The sequence below is a fragment of the Penicillium waksmanii genome (assembly GCF_028829765.1).
Source record: "Penicillium waksmanii strain IBT 27052 chromosome Unknown utg000009l:1.0-4314994.0:1.0-4318279.0, whole genome shotgun sequence".
NCBI lineage: Eukaryota > Fungi > Ascomycota > Eurotiomycetes > Eurotiales > Aspergillaceae > Penicillium > Penicillium waksmanii.
Window position 1 is genome coordinate 3,695,495 of NW_026643255.1, and position 17,798 is coordinate 3,713,292.

A 17,798-nucleotide genomic window follows, 5' to 3' on the forward strand; every position below is an offset into this window, starting at 1 on the left:
GTTCAGCAAATCATCGCATCTTTGTTGGCCACATCTTGCCTGGCCGAAGGATTTCTGGTGTGTCACCTTGCGCGATTGGCCATGCCCACTTCAAAATGACATTTAACCTGGTCAAATAGCCTGCTCTGTCTATCTGATCGAAATGATTTGGATGCTTCGCGTCTAGCGCGACAGCAACATACTGGCTGAAATGGACAGGTTCCGAGCAAGATATATGGATTTTACCATCAAAATAGCCTTGGATAACGCGACAGCGATCGTAGCAATCAAACACGATTAGAAGTTGCTATCATCAGGTTACTAAACATGCTACTCTCTGTTGCTGGATAGAGGGCTGATACATCCCATAACTGGCCATTTAGCCGTCCAATTCTATCCTAGTCTTGTGAATAGTTTTTCTGCTTCCAAATTTTGATGTCTTCTCTTTTCACGTATTTCCTTCAATGTCGGTATAAGTTGTAGAGCTCGTTGAATTCCCATAGTCTCCCCAATTCTTTGAAGTGTTTGAATCACCCATTCGTATGCCTCATCGGGAGCACCAGCTGCACCGCCAGCCATAGTCAAGGGGAACAGCAGCATGAATGCACCATTCAATGGTGGTAATCTTGCATCACCAGTGGCTGGGGTCATATTGCCAAAGGCCCCCATATGGCTGGCGGCGCCGGCACAGACGTTAATCGATAGCCGTGAGCTCGTCTCCAACGCTCGCTGCTGTTGCTGCAGGGTTTTTCGTGTTGGAGAAGGGTGACTAGCTAAATGCTTCAATATTATCTCATTCACAACCAGTCTACCCCAGAAATAGTTGTTCAGAATTCTTGAGGCCCACACATCATTGTAAATGAGATATTTGCCATTGAATGTGTGATGGTGGTCTTTCGACTCGACGAGGGTGAAAGCCCATTTGTCGGGGAGATTTTTCTCCCATTCGTCTAGCTCTGAGTCAAATGAAGCCGCAAAGCTAGCTATAGGTCCATGATTGAGATCTGGATCATTGCGAGAAGTATAATGTAGTTTCGCAAAGCGAATGAGAATATCCACCAGCTCGACAGCGGGCTCTTCGTCGGGTGTGATAGTAGAAATTCTATCAGGGGACCAGTTGATGAGAACGGAAGGAAGGTCCCCCTGTACCATAAAGTATCGGACAATAGAAATATATAGGTATTGTAACTGTGGGCGGGTATCGGCGTTGAGAGCCTTGCTAAAACTGGCTTGTTTAAGCAGAGCCGCCATGCCGTCCAGGTGTACCACCCAAGAGTCAACCTGCCTGGATGGACAACAGACCATCTAGCCAAAAGAAGTTAGTTCATGTTTGTCATTACTTGAAAAGGACAAAAGAGTAGAAGGAAGCACGGGCAAGACGCACCTCGAACAGGCTAAGCATCAGTATTAATTTAAATGTCAACACGGGATTGGCCAGTTGTGGATTCTCCACTGCAGCACGAACGATATTCAGGGCCGCCAGGTATTTCTCTCTCGCGGCTAGTAAGAGCGACTGATCATGGGTCACGTTTGACATGGCAGCTAGTCCCACTGCCATCACAGCGTCTCGAAGAGGTAACTCATTTGGAATGGTTGCCATTAGTGGGGACATCTCTAGCTCAGACATTTCTAGGGAGATGGGGTTTTTTGTTGTCTTCTGTATCGAGGTTGCGAACCGGTTAAAGAAGAATTTCAGTCCCTGATCCTCCAGGCTGGAAGGCATCACTGCCGGTATCACAGGTATCCAGAGCGACTCTGGCTTTCTCCGAACTACAAGCCCTGATCGGGATGACTTTGACTTATGCATTGGCCTGTCATAGTTCACCACTGCAGATTCATCTAGCAGTTTACGACGGGCCTCTGATTTAGACTTGGCCACGACCGACCGTTGAACCGTTTTGTCATTCTCGTCACGGAACAGAAGAGCCGGGATATCGCGGTAGCCACCACAAGTTTTCCCCGCTCTCTTGCACTGCGAACAGACCGGTTCTATACGATCACACTTTTCATTAGGTCAATTGAGTTAGCTTGATCAACTATGGATATCACTTATAGATCTATTGCAGCGTCACACATACCTTGATTCTCCTGATCCGACAGCTCTCACAATTCTTGCTCGGAAGGCCGTAAAAAGGCATAACTTTTCTAGATTGTGTAGTGGAATTAAGCGACTTCCCTGGGGTGCTCCGGGATCAAAAGGGGTAAAAGAATCGTAGAAAGCTGCAGAGTACCTAAACAGCGTCGTTGAGGCACAGCCCATCGGCTGGAGAGCCGTTGATGGATCGGCAGATCCGCTAGCCTAATGGAGTAACTGTTGCGTCTGTGGGGTCGGGTCAATGGGTGGTCTCGGCATTGCTACACTTTTCCACCGATGTCAGAATATCGTTTAAAGACTTGGCTGAAGTGTGTCGTAAGCGCCGATATTAAACAGATCAGCCATTTCCTCAAGAAAATACCCGGGATCGGTACATAGCGGGACCGATAGCCCCGATCTCACCGTCGAGCCCTACTGAAATCCCGAACTCCTATCCATTAATGGAATGAGGCTGCCTGACTTAGACTAGTAAAAATGGATCCAAGAACGGGGTCCTATATGCGACTAAAGCTGGAAATTTTAAATCTTATAAGTACCGAGTCTCTTCGGAGAGGATTGTTCTGAATCTCAAGTTTTATGATTCTTCCTGACGAAAATCTATCACTGGTACCGTACTAACATTCAACCATGACCCTTGCGATACGGTCTGTACAAAACACAGAAGAGTCTCACTATAGCTATGACCCCTCATTGGTAGTTGCAATAGTGGCAGCCGTTCTTTATGGCATCGCATTTCTTCTCACTTTGATTCAGTGGGTTCGATACAAATCATGGGTCTGGCTAACTATGGTGGTCGCAGCTGCGAGTAAGCTTCTAATATCTCTGCCAGATAGTCTCAAATTTTACTAAACAAGAACTAGTGGAAGCAATTGGTTATATTGCCCGATGCATTTCGACTCAAAACGTCACCGAAAAATCTGTTTATGTTCTCCAGTTCGCGCTCATCATTCTTGCCCCGGTCCTCATGGCAGCCTGCTGCTACGTCTTGTTTGGCCGAATTATTTTTCTTGTTGTCCCTCGCGAATCTCGAACATTCAAACTCTGCTGGGTTCCTCCTCGATTCATCACTCCACTCTTCGTCGGCTTCGACATTGTTGCTCTATTTCTTCAGTTAGTAGGTGCTGTGATGCTTTCATCTGTCAGCGTAGGTGATACAGGTGCAGCTCAGAAATTGGATAGAGGAAAATCTATTGCCCAAGCAGGCGTCATCATTCAGCTGGTCGCATTCGGCATGTTCTCCGTCGCTGCCGTTCGCTTCAACTTCACTTCGAAGCGATTCGCCAAATCCATTTCTGAGCGATACGAGAGCTCAGGAGAAAAGTCATATATTATTGATGGTCTTGTGAAGAAGAAACATTGGCCAGCCTTACTGCGGGTTGTCAACTTTACCACCCTGTTAATTTTGGTAGGTATCAGTACCTGATGGTATCTGACAAAGGAGAAGTAGTATGCTAACCTTTCCTTACTAGGTTCGTTCAATCTATCGTCTGGTTGAATTTACGGAGGGTACAACTGGTTACCTCAATACTCACGAGTGGACCATGTACGTCTTTGATGCACTAGTGATTTACCCATGTGTCGCTCTTTACGTCTACTGGCACCCTGGCAAGTATTTGCCGTATCTCGGGTTCCGTCTTCCCAAGGACGCTCGCTAGTATACGGAGCATTCAATTTTCTTTCAATGTGTGCTTTGCGGTTGCCAATGAAAGTTTGTTGGCCATATTGTTTTAACTGTTCTTTTTGATACCATATATGGCTTGACCATTCTGTTTTCAGGTTCTTTTTCTCGAATTTGAGTCATATTGAGTTCGCATTTTTCTGTATTTTTCCAATGCCTCACAAAACAAGTCTGTGATATTGCGGAGACTGTACCTCCACTGTTCCTTTTTTTTGCTTAGCCTTTGTTTCCAACCCCGACTGTGAGTGGCATGGGCATGATCTTTGCACCGCACAGTGCCTGGCTACTCGCATCAACCAACGAAAACATCTGTAACAGTCTAATAGTTTTCTGTACTGAGATGAGTAGAACTGGGATACCCGTTCAGTAAAACCAAGTCCTTAGTTCCGGGGGCTTTTGATAGATCTAATCGAGTAGAATCGATCTGTCGATCTAGAAGGGATTATCAAATCTGATCAAGCGGGTCTTGGCTAAAAATAGAAACACATTGGAAGAAACCGTTTGGACATTTGCTGGACACAGAATTGGGACCACAGACCCTTTAAGACAAGCGAATTCTGCTTGTCGGTACTGTAGCCCAGTGTCGCTCGATTTCTCGATTTCTCAATATCTCCCAGTATCTTCCGTTCAGTAGAGCACCGCGTTGCATCACATCGTCACGGTTGGACAGCGTGTTCTAGATCAGCGGACCCAATGTCTGTACTCCATACTTTAAATATGCAGGAACAGGGGATGTAGGATGTAGGATGTACTTGATGTACTTGACCCCCATAGCATTGACATGGTATTCATGGTATTCATGGTATCCATGGGCATGGCATGTTTTAGTCCGAATGTAGCGGGCGGTGCCTGACCCGCGTGGGTCTCCCAAGTCGGAGAACGCCCGCCAAGAACTCGTCGTTTCGCCTCCCTTTCAATCCACGCCCTGCAACCTACCTTCTTCCTCTCTTGATCTCCGAAAAGAAAGATTCGAATTAGATCTGCTCGTCCTGTTTGCCCGATTTGGCACCATGATTGACGTCCTATAAAGCCCGCGCACGTGCAAAGCTCTTTCGCAAAAGAGGCCACCATGGAGGGACTCTTCACTCTGCTCGTTCTGAGCATTGTGATGGCAATTACGTGAGCTAAGCCAGTCGCTTGATTTTGATGAGGCATATTACATCAATTCCAGTTCAGTTGCTAATATGTGTTCGCTTTCTCCCGCAGATCCTTTGTCGTCGGCTCATTACCTCTCGCGTTTACATTGTCCCCCTCTCAACTACGGCTGATATCCTCCATCGGCATGGGTGTGCTGGTCGGCACATCCTTGATTGTTATTATTCCAGAGGGTATTGAAACCCTCTACAGCGCCAAAACTATTAGCAAGCAAAGCCTCAATGCCCGAGCGACTACCGTTGAATGGCAGGCTCGCAACCTCCCCGTGGCCAGTATTCCGGCGCTAAATGACGACGACGTTTCTTCGTCCACCACCACCCCCGTTTCGTTCCTATCACTCAATAATGCGGACTATGAAACACCCCTGGTCAGCCGGGACCAGGCTTCCGCCGACTCAGAAGTACTCCGAATTCGCAAGGAGGAATCATCGAGCGACAAGTCAAGCCAGGAAGAGGAAGAGCATGAGCATGAGAGTTCCCCGCATGCCTGGGTCGGTATCGCCCTGGTTAGTGGCTTCATTCTGATGTACCTTATCGACAAATTGCCCGAATTTGCATCACCGACCAAACCGGAACGACAGCCCTACCACATCTCTCTTGATAACCTCGGCTCTGGACTGCGACGCAACTCCTCGCCCATCCGTGACGGAGGCCTCTTGGATGCAGGACAAAGCTCCCGCCGCGGCCACAGCTTTGCAACCACAATGGGCCTGGTGATCCATGCCGCGGCTGATGGTATCGCCCTGGGCGCTTCGAGCTCGGATACTGGGCTCAGCTTCATCATTTTCTTGGCTATTATGGTGCACAAAGCCCCGGCTTCATTTGGTTTAACATCAATTCTGCTCAAGCAGGGACTGTCCAGCCGGACTGCGAGGGCGCATTTGCTAGTCTTTAGCTTGGCGGCCCCCGTTGGTGCATTGGCTACTTTCCTCTTCGCCCAAATGATGGGATCATCCAACGGCGACGAGGCTGCTGCTCACTGGCGGACTGGTATGCTTTTGCTTTTCTCGGGTGGTACCTTTTTGTAAGTTACATGTTTTCCACATTCGTTGGAAAAGGATTGATCTAACCAAGGTATTTAGGTATGTTGCGATGCACACCATGCAAGAGAACGGCCCTGGATCGTCTTCGCGGACACTTCCTGTGAATGGCTACGGTGATTCTAGAGAGCAGAGCGGAGAAGACAAGTCGATGCGAGATTTGATTGCTTCGGTGCTTGGCATGATTTTGCCGCTGTTCTTGCAGATCGGACATGCCCACTAGAGATTCCACTTTGCTTTTTTTGCTTCTACTGCAGCCGGTTATAGATATCGACTCATTGATTCGCATTGATCTACCCGGAGAGGTGCGATAAAGTACCCAACAATTTGCTGAAGCGTCCTTATTTCTCATTCTCATTTTGCGATTTGTCCTTTTTATCTATTTTACGCGGCAAGATGGACGTCTGGAGAGCATATACCCTTGTTTGGCATCTGTTGAGAGATATACCTCTGGAAGAGAATGGCTTTACTACGGAGGGCATGAGCGCTCGGCCGGATTGCGGAGGATTTGAATGTGTCATTATCACTAGACTTGTATAATTGGAGATGCGTGTTGTTCATCATTGCATGATCTATTCCCCCCTGTGTATTGTAATTCCATAATCGCATGCTCGCTTTCGAAGTGCTTGTACAAAGGTGCTCTGTAACCACACTGAAGCTCTTAGCTCGTAGCGAAATATTGGGATTCTGCTGTCAGTTCTCAGCCAAAGAAGCCCAGAAAATACCAGAGCCATGCTTGCTGGATACAGAGATCAGTGGATTGGGTGAAGGGGGATATTGATAATAAAGTAGCATGCCGTTGTGCTTAGCCCGTTCACCGAGGCGGGGCCAACCATTCCTTTGATCGGCGAGGCGATGCCTCGCTCACCTTTCAATCGTGACTATCGTGGCAGATCGCGAGAGGGGATTGAGTAGCTTTGGACGCATGAAAAAGAGCCCGAGGGGCCCAATACTCAGCGTCTGTACTGGGAAGAAATGAGATCACGAAGGAATTCCGGAAAATCCAACAGCATTTTCAACGGACCCCTACCACCGGGGCTCGGCCGTGTGACGAACGATTCCATGATGGCTTTGCATAGTAGATTCCACGATCACATCGACGTAGCGTGACGTTGTGCGTAACCCCTCCTCTGTCTATAAAGGGCGGGCCAACCCTCTTTCGCAAGCGTGGAGGTGATTCCTTGATCACCTTTGAATGATGACCCTCCATGTCGGTGGGTGATGAAAGGTTTCGTCAGTCTCGTCAGTCTGAATCATCCTTGCCCGACGGGTCGTTCCATGGTCGGCGGCAACGTGCCGACCGGGCATCCACGGACTCGGGGCTCCGTTTATAGATCTGAGATCTGAGACGAGAGAGATTGGACGGCGTGGGGCCGTCGGGAGTAGCGCGGCATTCCATTCTGGAAGGGCGCTTGCAGGGGCGATCGCGAGGTCCGGCGTCCGCCGTGCAAGTCGGATGCCTAGCAAGGGGTGAGGTTGACGCGAGAAATATCTTTGATTGTGTATAACAAAGCAGGCTTCTTCGGGTGGCCATCGCGGGATTGCCTCGTTGCCTCCATGCCATGTGTGGTCCACCTGTGGAGAAACATGAACAACGAGGACTATCGTTTCAGAAGTGGAGTTCAATGGGGGGAGCTTGGCGGCGTTAGTCAGTGGCGGTCACGACACTCAACATCTGAGATCACGGGTTGCTCTTGGTCAGATAATGCCTATGACCCTGGGCGCTCTCTCACTTTTCGGGGAAAAATAATATTTTCCAAAAAAATATAAGGCACACCCAAATGTCATTCAGCCCTTGCTGCAAGATCAAACGGAAAGAAGAAGAAAGAAAAACATCTATAAAGAAATAAAAAAAGGACCCGAGTCCAGGCCTCCCGGGGATTTTCGACTCCCTTTTGCCATTTGCCAGCCCCCGATCCGCATCCGCACCTGCGATACTACAACACACCCCTCCTACCGCCTACCTTTTCTCTCACCTCCAGCTCCAGCATTTGCTCTTGCTCTTGCTCTTGCTTTTGCTCTTATGCCCAGGCCCCGGTTGCGACAAACGGCTTTCTCGAAGTGCTTATAACCCGAGCCCTTTCGCCGCTGTCATATAATGGACTCTGATACAGGACTCGGCCTGGACGGCATGGACGACTCGATGTCGTCGACTCTCTCCGATCAGCTGGAGTCTCATCCTCAGCCCTCAAATCGCGACTCTCTTTCCAGTTTCACCAGCACTCCCACTCGATCCCTCAGTATCACCAAGAAGAATGTCACCTCCCTCCCTGCCAATCTACTCCCCTCAGCGCCCGCTTCTCCTCCGACACCCGCTCCAAGTCCGACGCCTCATCAACGGCCCCCGAACTGGCTCTCATCCGATGAAGAAGAAAATACATTCCTGCTCAACCTTCGCATCCACTTCAGTACTCTATCCAACGGCCGCAAACAAAAACTCCTCGAAGGACTCTTGGATGTATGCGACAGTCAACAACTCAGCTTTGTCTCCAGTTACGTGGGTCCCCGGTTACGCAAGGACCCTTTTCTCGTCTTTCCGAATGAACTGTGCTTGCGGGTAAGATGTCTTCAGCGGATCCCTTTTATATCATATAAGCCGCTAACAGGGGGTGGTGAAAACAGGTGCTCTCCTTTATCGATGACCCGAAAACACTCGCCCGAGCGTCGCAAGTGTCTAGGCGCTGGCGGGAACTGCTCAACGACGATATTACGTGGAAGAACCTATGTGAAAAGCACGCCTACTCCGTACGACGAATTTCCGACGAAGACGAGATGGAACCATCTACACCCCGCTCCGTGGATTTGAACTTGAAGCCCGACTCTCACGCGCTGAATCGACGCCTGACCGCCTCAAATGAGCCGTCGATGGAAAGCGCCCCGGGGCTTCCCCGCACTCTGTCCGGAGAGTGGCTTCCTCCACCAACCAGTTTCTCAACTCGCAGACGTAGAACTCGTCCGGTCTCTTACCGATCTCAGTTCAAACAAAAATACATGGTCGAGTCCGCGTGGAACAAGGGTGGTCGCTGCACCCAGCGCCATATCACCCCGGACCAGGGTGTGGTGACAAGTCTCCATCTCACCCCCAAGTACATCGTCGTCGCTCTCGACAACGCCAAGATCCATGTCTACGATACTAATGGCGATAACCAAAAGACCCTTCAAGGGCACGTGATGGGTGTCTGGGCCATGGTTCCCTGGGACGACATCTTGGTAAGCGGCGGATGCGATCGCGAAGTCCGCGTATGGAATATGGCAACCGGGTAAGTGATTGGGTCTCACCGACACCGAAATCAAACCAAAGAAAAGTGTCAAGCGGCTAACAAGCGGTGGTGTCAGGGCGGGAATCCACTTACTTCGGGGTCACACATCGACGGTCAGATGCTTAAAAATGTCTGATCGCAATACCGCCATTTCAGGGTCCCGAGACACGACCCTGCGCATCTGGGATCTGGCCACCGGGACCTGTCGCAATGTCCTTGTTGGGCACCAGGCCAGTGTTCGATGTCTCGCAATCCATGGCGACCTGGTTGTCTCGGGTAGCTACGACACCACGGCCCGGATATGGAGCATATCTCAGGGCCGGTGTCTTCGAACCCTGTCGGGTCATTTTAGCCAGATCTACGCGATCGCTTTTGATGGCCGACGTATCGCGACCGGGAGCTTAGATACGAGCGTTCGGATCTGGGATCCTAATTCAGGCCAGTGTCACGCTATCCTCCAAGGTCATACTTCCCTGGTAGGACAGCTGCAGATGCGTGGGGATACACTGGTAACTGGCGGCTCGGACGGCTCGGTACGCGTGTGGTCCCTGACTAAGAACGCCCCCATTCACCGGCTCGCGGCCCATGACAACAGTGTCACCAGTCTTCAGTTTGACAATACTCGGATCGTTAGCGGTGGCAGTGATGGCCGGGTCAAGGTTTGGAACTTGCAGTCCGGTCAACTACTCCGCGAACTCTCGACCCCTGCAGAAGCCGTTTGGAGGGTTGCTTTTGAGGACGAAAAGGCCGTGATTATGGCGAGTCGATCAGGTCGCACTGTTATGGAGGTAAGCTCGGAATATGTGTTATATTATTCTAGCATCCTTGTTCCTTGTCGCGCAGATAACTAATTATGGCCTAGGTTTGGTCATTTGCGCCTCCGCCGGATGACTTTGATGACTGGGTAGCGATCGAAAGCGCTTCCAGCACACCAGGCATTGGCTCTACCGATGACACCCACTTGAGCATCAACATCAACCCACGTCGTCGGACCCTCTTCTCAGATCCCCCGCCAACCATCTCCAGCAGTGACGCCGATCAACCAATGACCGATGCACCCTCCTGACCCTGACTTTTCCATCCATGCAGCAAATCTTTTGTTCGAATATAGCGTGCCATCTTACGACCACGGATATCCATTGTTTTTGTCTTCAGCGCCGAGAATTCTTTACTACCATCCTTTCTTTATATCGTTTTAAGCATATCTTGTTCTTGGAAATGAATGGCAAGTTCATTCCAGTGACCGAGCAGTTGCATATATGGTGTTGGACGTCCCCATCCACTTTTTTTTTGCCCCATTGATTTCCCTTTTTGGTCATAATTTTTGACATCTCAACTTTTGTTGGGTTTTGAGTTGCGCGGGAGTTGCCCTGGAGAGACTCATCATTATCAATGTCTCTGGAGTTCGTCCGGCGGAGGTTGGCTCATGCAGTTGTTTACATCCACCATCATTCGGCTGGATCATTTCGGAGTGATATACCGGATTCAGATTCATACCTTGTGATTTGTTTTAGTTATTCTTATTCTACTCAGTCATACTATCGGTCTGATCAAGACCGGTTCTGTTGGAGTGAGCTTTTCCATTGGACTGCCATGACGCAAAGTCTGGCAGCGCCGCAGAATGAGCTTGTCTAGATTGGAATGAAGAATGATTCAACAAGTATGTATTTTGATTCCTCGTTCGAGCGGAGTTACCGGCCCAGGACTACTGCTATACCAGTATACCGTAGATAAGCTCAGAGGTTCTTCCTGCGAGTGGCCCATTTTGGTTTGATTCCTGCGATCACTCCCTTCGTTCATTCCACGTCCGGCCAAAAGCATTGATCGAACGTTGCGCTAGTTTATAGAGTAATCCAACTGCGGAAGCGCATTACATTGGGGAGATCCAAGGCGTCATACCAGAAGGAACAATATCCAATGCCTTAACCGAGATATTCAGCGGCTGCTGAAGCATATAAATAGCGCCCTGAGCAATATCCCCAGCCAAGAGTGGTCTGTATACCATCTGTTAGAGGCGACAAGGCGAGTCCTTGAGAAGAATAATCTCTGAATATCAAAAACTCACTCATAACCCTCAATAAATTCATCATACATCTTCTTATCATGACCCACGCGAAGCGAGTGGAAATTCGTAGCAACAACACCTGGTCGGAGAGCAAGGACGCGGATATCCGTGCCACTTAGTTCATTTCGCAGGGCATTTGTGAAGGCCTCTTGACAAGCCTTGTTCGCGTGGTAGACTGCTTCGCCTGGGAATGGGGGCACTTCTAGCCCGGTGATCGAAGTAATGTTCAAGATTGTACCTGCTTTTCGGATCATCATAGAGTGGTTCAGGACGGAAAGGGCCATGAACATGTATCCAAGAGTCTGAATGGTTTCCTTTTTATTTCTGCATGTGTGCTGCTCGTGCTTTGATCTCGCTATCTCCTTATAAACTAGTATGGCATGGCATAGGTTCTCGATTTACATCTCGGTGGAACCATACGGAGCTAAAACAGAAGCTTCGCATTGCGTAGTCGATCGAATGCCACATACCAAGAGTCTTCAGTGCTTAATTCCTCGTCGAAGCCAAGTGCCCTTGCTCTTCCCAGATCCAAATGGCGGTCAAAGTCCATTACACTCGTCTTGCCCTTTGACCCAGTATTGTGAATACTCCTATATACGACATCTTCGCGAAGACCACGCTCACGGCATAAATTCTGAAACTCGTCCCAGCGGCGATCGATATACTGAGTTGGGGTTACACTATTCTTGCTCGGCCCAGTTCCCTCGAGTCCAAAGTAGGCGGCGATAAGTGGCCAGCGAGTCGACCATGATAGCGGAATTGAATTGTCGCCGACATTGAAGGTTTGGCCGTGCACTTTGTCTTTCGGTTGAAGGGAAGCAAAGATACAAAGTTGCGCGATTAGATCTTGATTACTATCAGTTGACAGCAGGGTCCAGCCAGTCTCGGAGCCCATGAAGGGGACACGGGCTCCAGGACCTTCCATTTCCCGGTAGAAGGACAGGTAAATCCCGGTGGATTGGGCAATGCAGTTAGCATTTCCAAACGGAGCAACGCCTATCTGTTGGAAGGTCAGCCTAACAAAAACGACAGGCCCGATAAAAATGAATTTTCGCGTACAACAATATCAGGTCGGACTTCGCACCATGACCATGTTTTGCCTGCGGACAACTCCTTAAGATGATCCTTTTGATGGTAGTAGAAGAGATCCTTGGCGAACTCATCTGAAATGCGTGGGAATGATTCTTTTAGAGGAGCCAGTCCCCGAAAGGGAAATTTATCCCCTAATAGAACTCCATACGCCTGTAAATGAAGTCAGTAGACCAAGAAATGACAAATAAACTCGATCAAAAGTGGGCTTATTTCATACCTTAGTACCAGTGATCAAAGTCACAAATTGAAAATTCGAAGAAAGCTTCTCGATCGTTTGCACCGAAACGCTAAGCATATGTTTATTCATACGGCATTCTTCTGGGCCGTCATGGCTTTCACGGTAGGCTAATTAATTTTTCAGTGTGAAGCGAGCATGGAAATCTCGTTGAAGAACCTATACCAGCGAAGTAAATATGGCTGACTGTTTCCACCGATGAGACCTTTTCAGAAAGAATGGTTGGCAAGGAGATGTCGTCTTCTGCCAGCAGGTCAATGCCTGATATTATCTGCAGCCGATTATCGCCATCTTCGCAAGGCCATTGGGCATCATCGAGATCAAATGGTCGATTGGTAATCGCTGTGACTTTGTCAAATGTGCCGATCGCAGGATAGCCGGAAAGCAGCTGATTTACCAGTGCCCAGCCACTGATTCCTGTACAGCCAAATACAATGGCATGTCGATTCTGATTCGGTGTCATAATTGAGGAGTATGTATTTGGGCTGCTTATTCGCAGAGGATGTCAAATTCGTGTCGATATGAATATGGACAAGGGTAAAATGCAAGGTAGACATTCTCGACTGGAAATACTTGTTGGGAACGGATTCCCCTTTCTTACTATATCACACCTCGATTACACTATTTATGCAAATGCTCGCAGTATGGTATGTAACAGGTCACATACGGGATTATTGATAATACAGCTCAGACAAATATGAAGCGATGTTCGATGCAGGTAATACAAGAGGGGCTACCCGGTGCGAAGTGTCCACGCGGACTGTCCATTCTAGGCTGGAATCTAATTCATGGGCCATCTCAGCTCCAGTCAGCTCCAATTCTAGTGTCATACATACTGCAGGCCATAGAAAAAGCGGTCAAGGCATTAAAATGGCGCAAGGGAGAGACTGGCACATCGCTAGTGCTGATGAGGTTTTGTTGAAAATATGTCCAATATTCAATTTTAAAAAGCAAAAGGTCACCTTCAAGTTGGAAATTGGTATAGCCTAGGGGGGCTTCAATTTAGCACTCCCCTTAGTTTTTCATGAGCGAATATCTACCGACTATAGTATTGGATACATAATCAATGCCAACCCCTCACACCAACATAATCCGCTCACTGAAGTTGACCACACTCGATGATCTGGACAGGTGCGCGAGGTTGACCCGAGTTAGATCCAAGAGATTCAATGCTCTTAACCAACTGCATGTTCTCAATAACACGTCCAAAGACAACGTGGGCTCCATCGAGCCAATCAGTAACGACGGTGGTGATGAAAAATTGAGAGCCGTTACTAGTGGCCATATCAGCATCATCCGCAAGGACATCAGGAGATACCATGCGACAACTTACGTGCCAGGACCGGCATTGGCCATAGACAGAAGACCAGGAATTTCGTGCTTCAGCTGGAAGTTCTCGTCGGGGAATGTCTCGCCGTAGATGGAACGTCCACCGGTACCCTTTAAATATGAATTAAGATCAATCGTCATCCAATATTAATGTACTGAACTTACATCGCCACGGGTGAAATCACCGCCCTGGAGCATAAACTGGGGGATCACGCGGTGGAAGCTGCTTCCCTTATATCCAAATCCACGCTCACCGGTGCAAAGGGCGCGGAAGTTCTCAGCCGTCCGGGGTGTGACGTCAGCGAAGAGCTCGAAAACGATGCGGCCCTGAGGGGCTACTGTGTATCAGTAAAGGCATTCATCTGGATAGTTCTGAAATGATTCTTACTGCCGTTGACTGCGATGTCGAAAAATACAATAGGACGAGACATGGTTGTTGAATGATAAAGCTGGAGGTTGATGGTTTGATAAACGACCTGTTTATCACAATCGAGTTTTATATGCAGGTGCGGGGAGTGGGATACGATAGTTTCGGAATAAGGAAAATACGCGACTAGTACCGGATTAATGTTTTTGGCGTTCTTTTGGCCTAGCGGTATTTCTTTTTAATTTCGGTGGACAGAATAAGGTGGCAGTACATCCACTCCACGAATCTGGTACATCCACTACTTCTTGGTCACCTAATGTTTATCTTATGCGTATCTCCAATGCTTAAGTTGTGGCAGCACTGAAAACAAAGCTAGCCAAAATAATCACCCTATAAGATCTATATAAGTCTTCTTCTTTTATTTATTTTATTGTAATTTACCTGGTTCTTTCCAATTTGAATTTATCGAAGAAGGTGTTGCGGGGCACCTAGCTAACCGAGTTAAGACGACCTTAAATTTTTTTGAGTTCAACCTCCTTCAAACCCCCCAGTTTTTGATATTTTGATGAATACGGAGTCTCAAAAAAATCCTTCAATGCTATAGTCTAAATCCTGATATATCCTAATATTTTTTACACCTTAAAACGATATTTAGTGGCTGTCATGTGACTGGCAGGTATTGCTGCCGCAAGTAGTGGATCTACCAGATTTGCGTAATGGATGTAATGCCACCCGGCAGATAAGATGGATAATTAATTCAGTTGAGCCTATGAAGTCATTTTTGTTGATTTTCGTGGGCATCATCATTGACACTTTAAATCCTTTTATGGATCATATCTACTCGTTTAAGGTGAAAATAAGTGGCAGCATTCAGTCGAGACCACTGACACTAGAATGGGGGAGCGCCAAGAGTTGCTAGACATTATCCAATACTATACTACTAGTAGTGTATGCAAGGCGTAGCCGCATGTAACGCTCGCCATTTCCCCAGCCCCTAGTAAACATTCCAGTCCGGGGAGCTCACAGAAATATTCCATGAAATCGTAGCCATTTATTTTCTGGTTCCCCATTTTATTCCTTCGAAAGAAGACATTGTGGCTATCGAGCCCCAATATTGAAGCAACCCTTGGAAAAGCTTAAGCTATTTCAAATCCTGAGATTACTCGTATCAACCCTCTTATCACGCAGGAATTGAATACATAGTTCCAAACCCCTTGCACCTCGCCCAGGCACGTGTATCCACCTACTCACTCCAATCGGTTCTTGCCCCGAAGGAAAAGACTTTTCAACTGTCAACCTTGGTGAAGCGACAGCAAATGCCTGGGTTCCTTCAATGGTAGTATGGGGACTTCACCAGTCGACACAGATGAATCCCGGGTCTCGTCAATCCTAATTTGCAACATACTACTCATTGTCGCTTCCACATTTGCTGTATGTGTTCGTCTCTATGTGCGACTGCGATATGTGAGCATTGGATGGGATGACTATTTCTGCGTGATCGGATGGGTAAGGATTCCTCCTACGTACGAGATTCGGATGATTGACTCTCATGGTACTGACAACGGTCTCTTCATTCTAGGTAGGGACATTTGTGGAGTGTCTCATGTGTGTCCTTAGTGAGTTGCAAGAAAGGAACCAGGGGTCCGTGTGTTGTTTTTTACTTATGCTCAATCTCTTAGTGACTCGATACGGGTACGGGCATCACATTGACACAATTCATGATGAGCGTAAGATAGGGATGTTTCTTAAAGTGAGCATTGCTTCTGCCACTTAAATCGATCCTGCAATTGACCTCAGTAATCGCCCAGCTGGACTTCGTCTCAGAACTGGCATATGTCGTTGCCATCTGTGCAATCAAGGCTTCCTTTTGCCTTTTCTATCTCAAGATATTCCCAGGCAAATTGTTTAGGATACTTTGTTGCTGCGTTTTAGCAGTCATTGTGGGAGAATCCATTGCTGGATTCTTCATTGTTATCTTCCAATGCTGGCCGGTTGCAAAGGCCTGGGACGCCCCTGGTGCTCAGGAGGGCCATTGTCTAGAGCTACTGACTTTCTATTATGTCTCGTTTGCGGTCCGATTGGTGACTGATGTGGCTCTCATCACCCTTCCCGTTCCTAAACTTTTACGACTCAAGACGTCGATTGGGAAAAAGGTGGGACTTATGGTAATGTTTGGACTCGGTGGCTTGTGAGTTCTTTCATTGTTTATCACAATATTCCTTGGCTCATGGAGTTTCTAGGGTGACGGTGGCCAGTATTATTCGAGGGACATATTTGAGTAACTTTTCAACCGACCATACTTGTAAGTTGCAACAGTCATATGGGAGTCAATACATGGCTGAGAGAATATCATAGGGACGCTCGTTCAGACCCTCAATTGGTCATCTGCAGAGCTGGGAGTGGGCGTTGTCATCTCCTGTGTGCCTTCTTTTAAAGCGCTGGTAACTTTCCAGTTCCCCGATCTTCGATCCTTGCTAGGACTTTCTAGTAACCGAAGCTATCCTGGATATCGTGAAAACTATAGTTTATCTGGCCGGCGGGAGACTCTACGAGAGGCTTCTCGATCCTGGAGACGATCACACGGGGAGATAGCACAGAGCAAGCTTGTTTCCACTCAACGGGCAAAAGCGGAGGTTGGGACAACACAGAATGACTCGAAAGAAGATATCAGCTCGCAACTCTCAGACGAAATTCGAGTGACGACAAATGTGACTGTTGACCGAACTGAAAATTCCCCCTCGGGCCCAAGCTAGCCCTTTGGAAGATGAGTGAGGGGTTTATTCCGCGAGGCCAACGCTAGAAAGTGCCAGTGACATTGTTGAATTGTTTCCTGTATGATATTTTAAAGAATGGCAGGAAAAGCGACACTTGGTTATTCACGAGGCATATTCTAAAATGTGAGGTGCTCAGATACGACGAGGTCAATATATAGTAAGGTAGCATTCGATGAAAATAATCATCACAGGGAGGAAAGAGAGGAAGGAGGACGAGACGGAGGACCGGCAACTACCAGTAGATACCTACTGGTGGATGAGGGAAGGAACAAAGGCAGACAACGTCCGCATCAAAAAGGAACAAAGTTCTTTGACAAAGCGAAGAAAAGAAGAAAAAAAAGCTTATGCTCTGAGCCAGGCCTCATAATCGAAGTACCGGCACGTTCAGGCCTCTCGTGGGGAGGGTTCCTCTCTTACAGGCCCGAAGGCGCCCTTTAACAAACGTAGCCTGGCTTGAACCGTTGGAGGGGGAAACCGCGCAACCTCGGCAACCCGGAAACCTGAAGGAGGCTGGTTTCGAACCCAAACGAGGACCTGTCTATCTGTACACGAGGTACTACAGGGTGCACGGCAGGTGTATGCGCGTCGTCTTTGCCTCTAACCAAGTGAGCCACCTTGGCGGGTTAACACCACCTTACCCAGTTTCAACTGATACCCCAATACGAGATGCACATTTTTCGCCATTTTCTCTGTTTTCAACTTTGTTGATTGATTGATTTTGATTAGTTTG

At 48.1% G+C, this 17,798-nt stretch overlaps 7 protein-coding genes across 7 annotated transcripts; 3 read left to right on the top strand and 4 right to left on the bottom strand.

Moving 5' to 3' along the window:
• Positions 1–372: 372 nt before the first annotated feature.
• On the bottom strand, positions 373–2,239 carry N7481_011700 (Zn(II)2Cys6 transcription factor; the record flags this gene model as incomplete). The annotated part of the gene is made up of 4 exons (XM_057270919.1): positions 373–1,284; positions 1,364–1,981; positions 2,058–2,124; positions 2,211–2,239. 4 exons carry the CDS (start codon positions 2,237–2,239, stop codon positions 373–375), a joined length of 1,626 nt encoding a protein of 541 aa, XP_057118093.1.
• Positions 2,240–2,701: 462 nt separating this feature from the next.
• On the top strand, positions 2,702–6,169 carry N7481_011701 (Mn(2+) transporter ATX2; the record flags this gene model as incomplete). Its single annotated transcript, XM_057270920.1, has 6 exons — positions 2,702–2,879; positions 2,935–3,479; positions 3,544–3,706; positions 4,814–4,871; positions 4,959–5,930; positions 5,989–6,169. 6 exons carry the CDS (start codon positions 2,702–2,704, stop codon positions 6,167–6,169), a joined length of 2,097 nt encoding a protein of 698 aa, XP_057118094.1.
• Positions 6,170–8,044: 1,875 nt separating this feature from the next.
• On the top strand, positions 8,045–10,272 carry N7481_011702 (F-box/WD repeat-containing protein; the record flags this gene model as incomplete). Its single annotated transcript, XM_057270921.1, has 4 exons — positions 8,045–8,503; positions 8,569–9,206; positions 9,283–9,994; positions 10,069–10,272. The coding sequence occupies 4 exons, from the start codon at positions 8,045–8,047 to the stop codon at positions 10,270–10,272; spliced, it is 2,013 nt and encodes a 670-aa protein (XP_057118095.1).
• An 804-nt stretch (positions 10,273–11,076) lies between these two features.
• On the bottom strand, positions 11,077–11,555 carry N7481_011703 (SDR family oxidoreductase; the record flags this gene model as incomplete). The annotated part of the gene is made up of 2 exons (XM_057270922.1): positions 11,077–11,200; positions 11,272–11,555. The coding sequence occupies 2 exons, from the start codon at positions 11,553–11,555 to the stop codon at positions 11,077–11,079; spliced, it is 408 nt and encodes a 135-aa protein (XP_057118096.1).
• Positions 11,556–11,594: 39 nt separating this feature from the next.
• Positions 11,595–13,061, bottom strand: N7481_011704 (SDR family oxidoreductase; the record flags this gene model as incomplete). The annotated part of the gene is made up of 5 exons (XM_057270923.1): position 11,595; positions 11,742–12,271; positions 12,331–12,513; positions 12,581–12,708; positions 12,764–13,061. Coding segments are annotated over 5 exons (1,140 nt in total).
• A 633-nt stretch (positions 13,062–13,694) lies between these two features.
• Positions 13,695–14,358, bottom strand: N7481_011705 (peptidylprolyl isomerase; the record flags this gene model as incomplete). The annotated part of the gene is made up of 4 exons (XM_057270924.1): positions 13,695–13,872; positions 13,932–14,038; positions 14,093–14,262; positions 14,316–14,358. 4 exons carry the CDS (start codon positions 14,356–14,358, stop codon positions 13,695–13,697), a joined length of 498 nt encoding a protein of 165 aa, XP_057118098.1.
• A 1,519-nt stretch (positions 14,359–15,877) lies between these two features.
• Positions 15,878–16,999, top strand: N7481_011706 (uncharacterized protein; the record flags this gene model as incomplete). Its single annotated transcript, XM_057270925.1, has 4 exons — positions 15,878–16,021; positions 16,092–16,482; positions 16,535–16,596; positions 16,650–16,999. Coding segments are annotated over exons 1-4 (927 nt in total), but the record flags the coding sequence as incomplete, so codon positions are not given.
• Between the last annotated feature and the right edge of the window lie 799 nt (positions 17,000–17,798).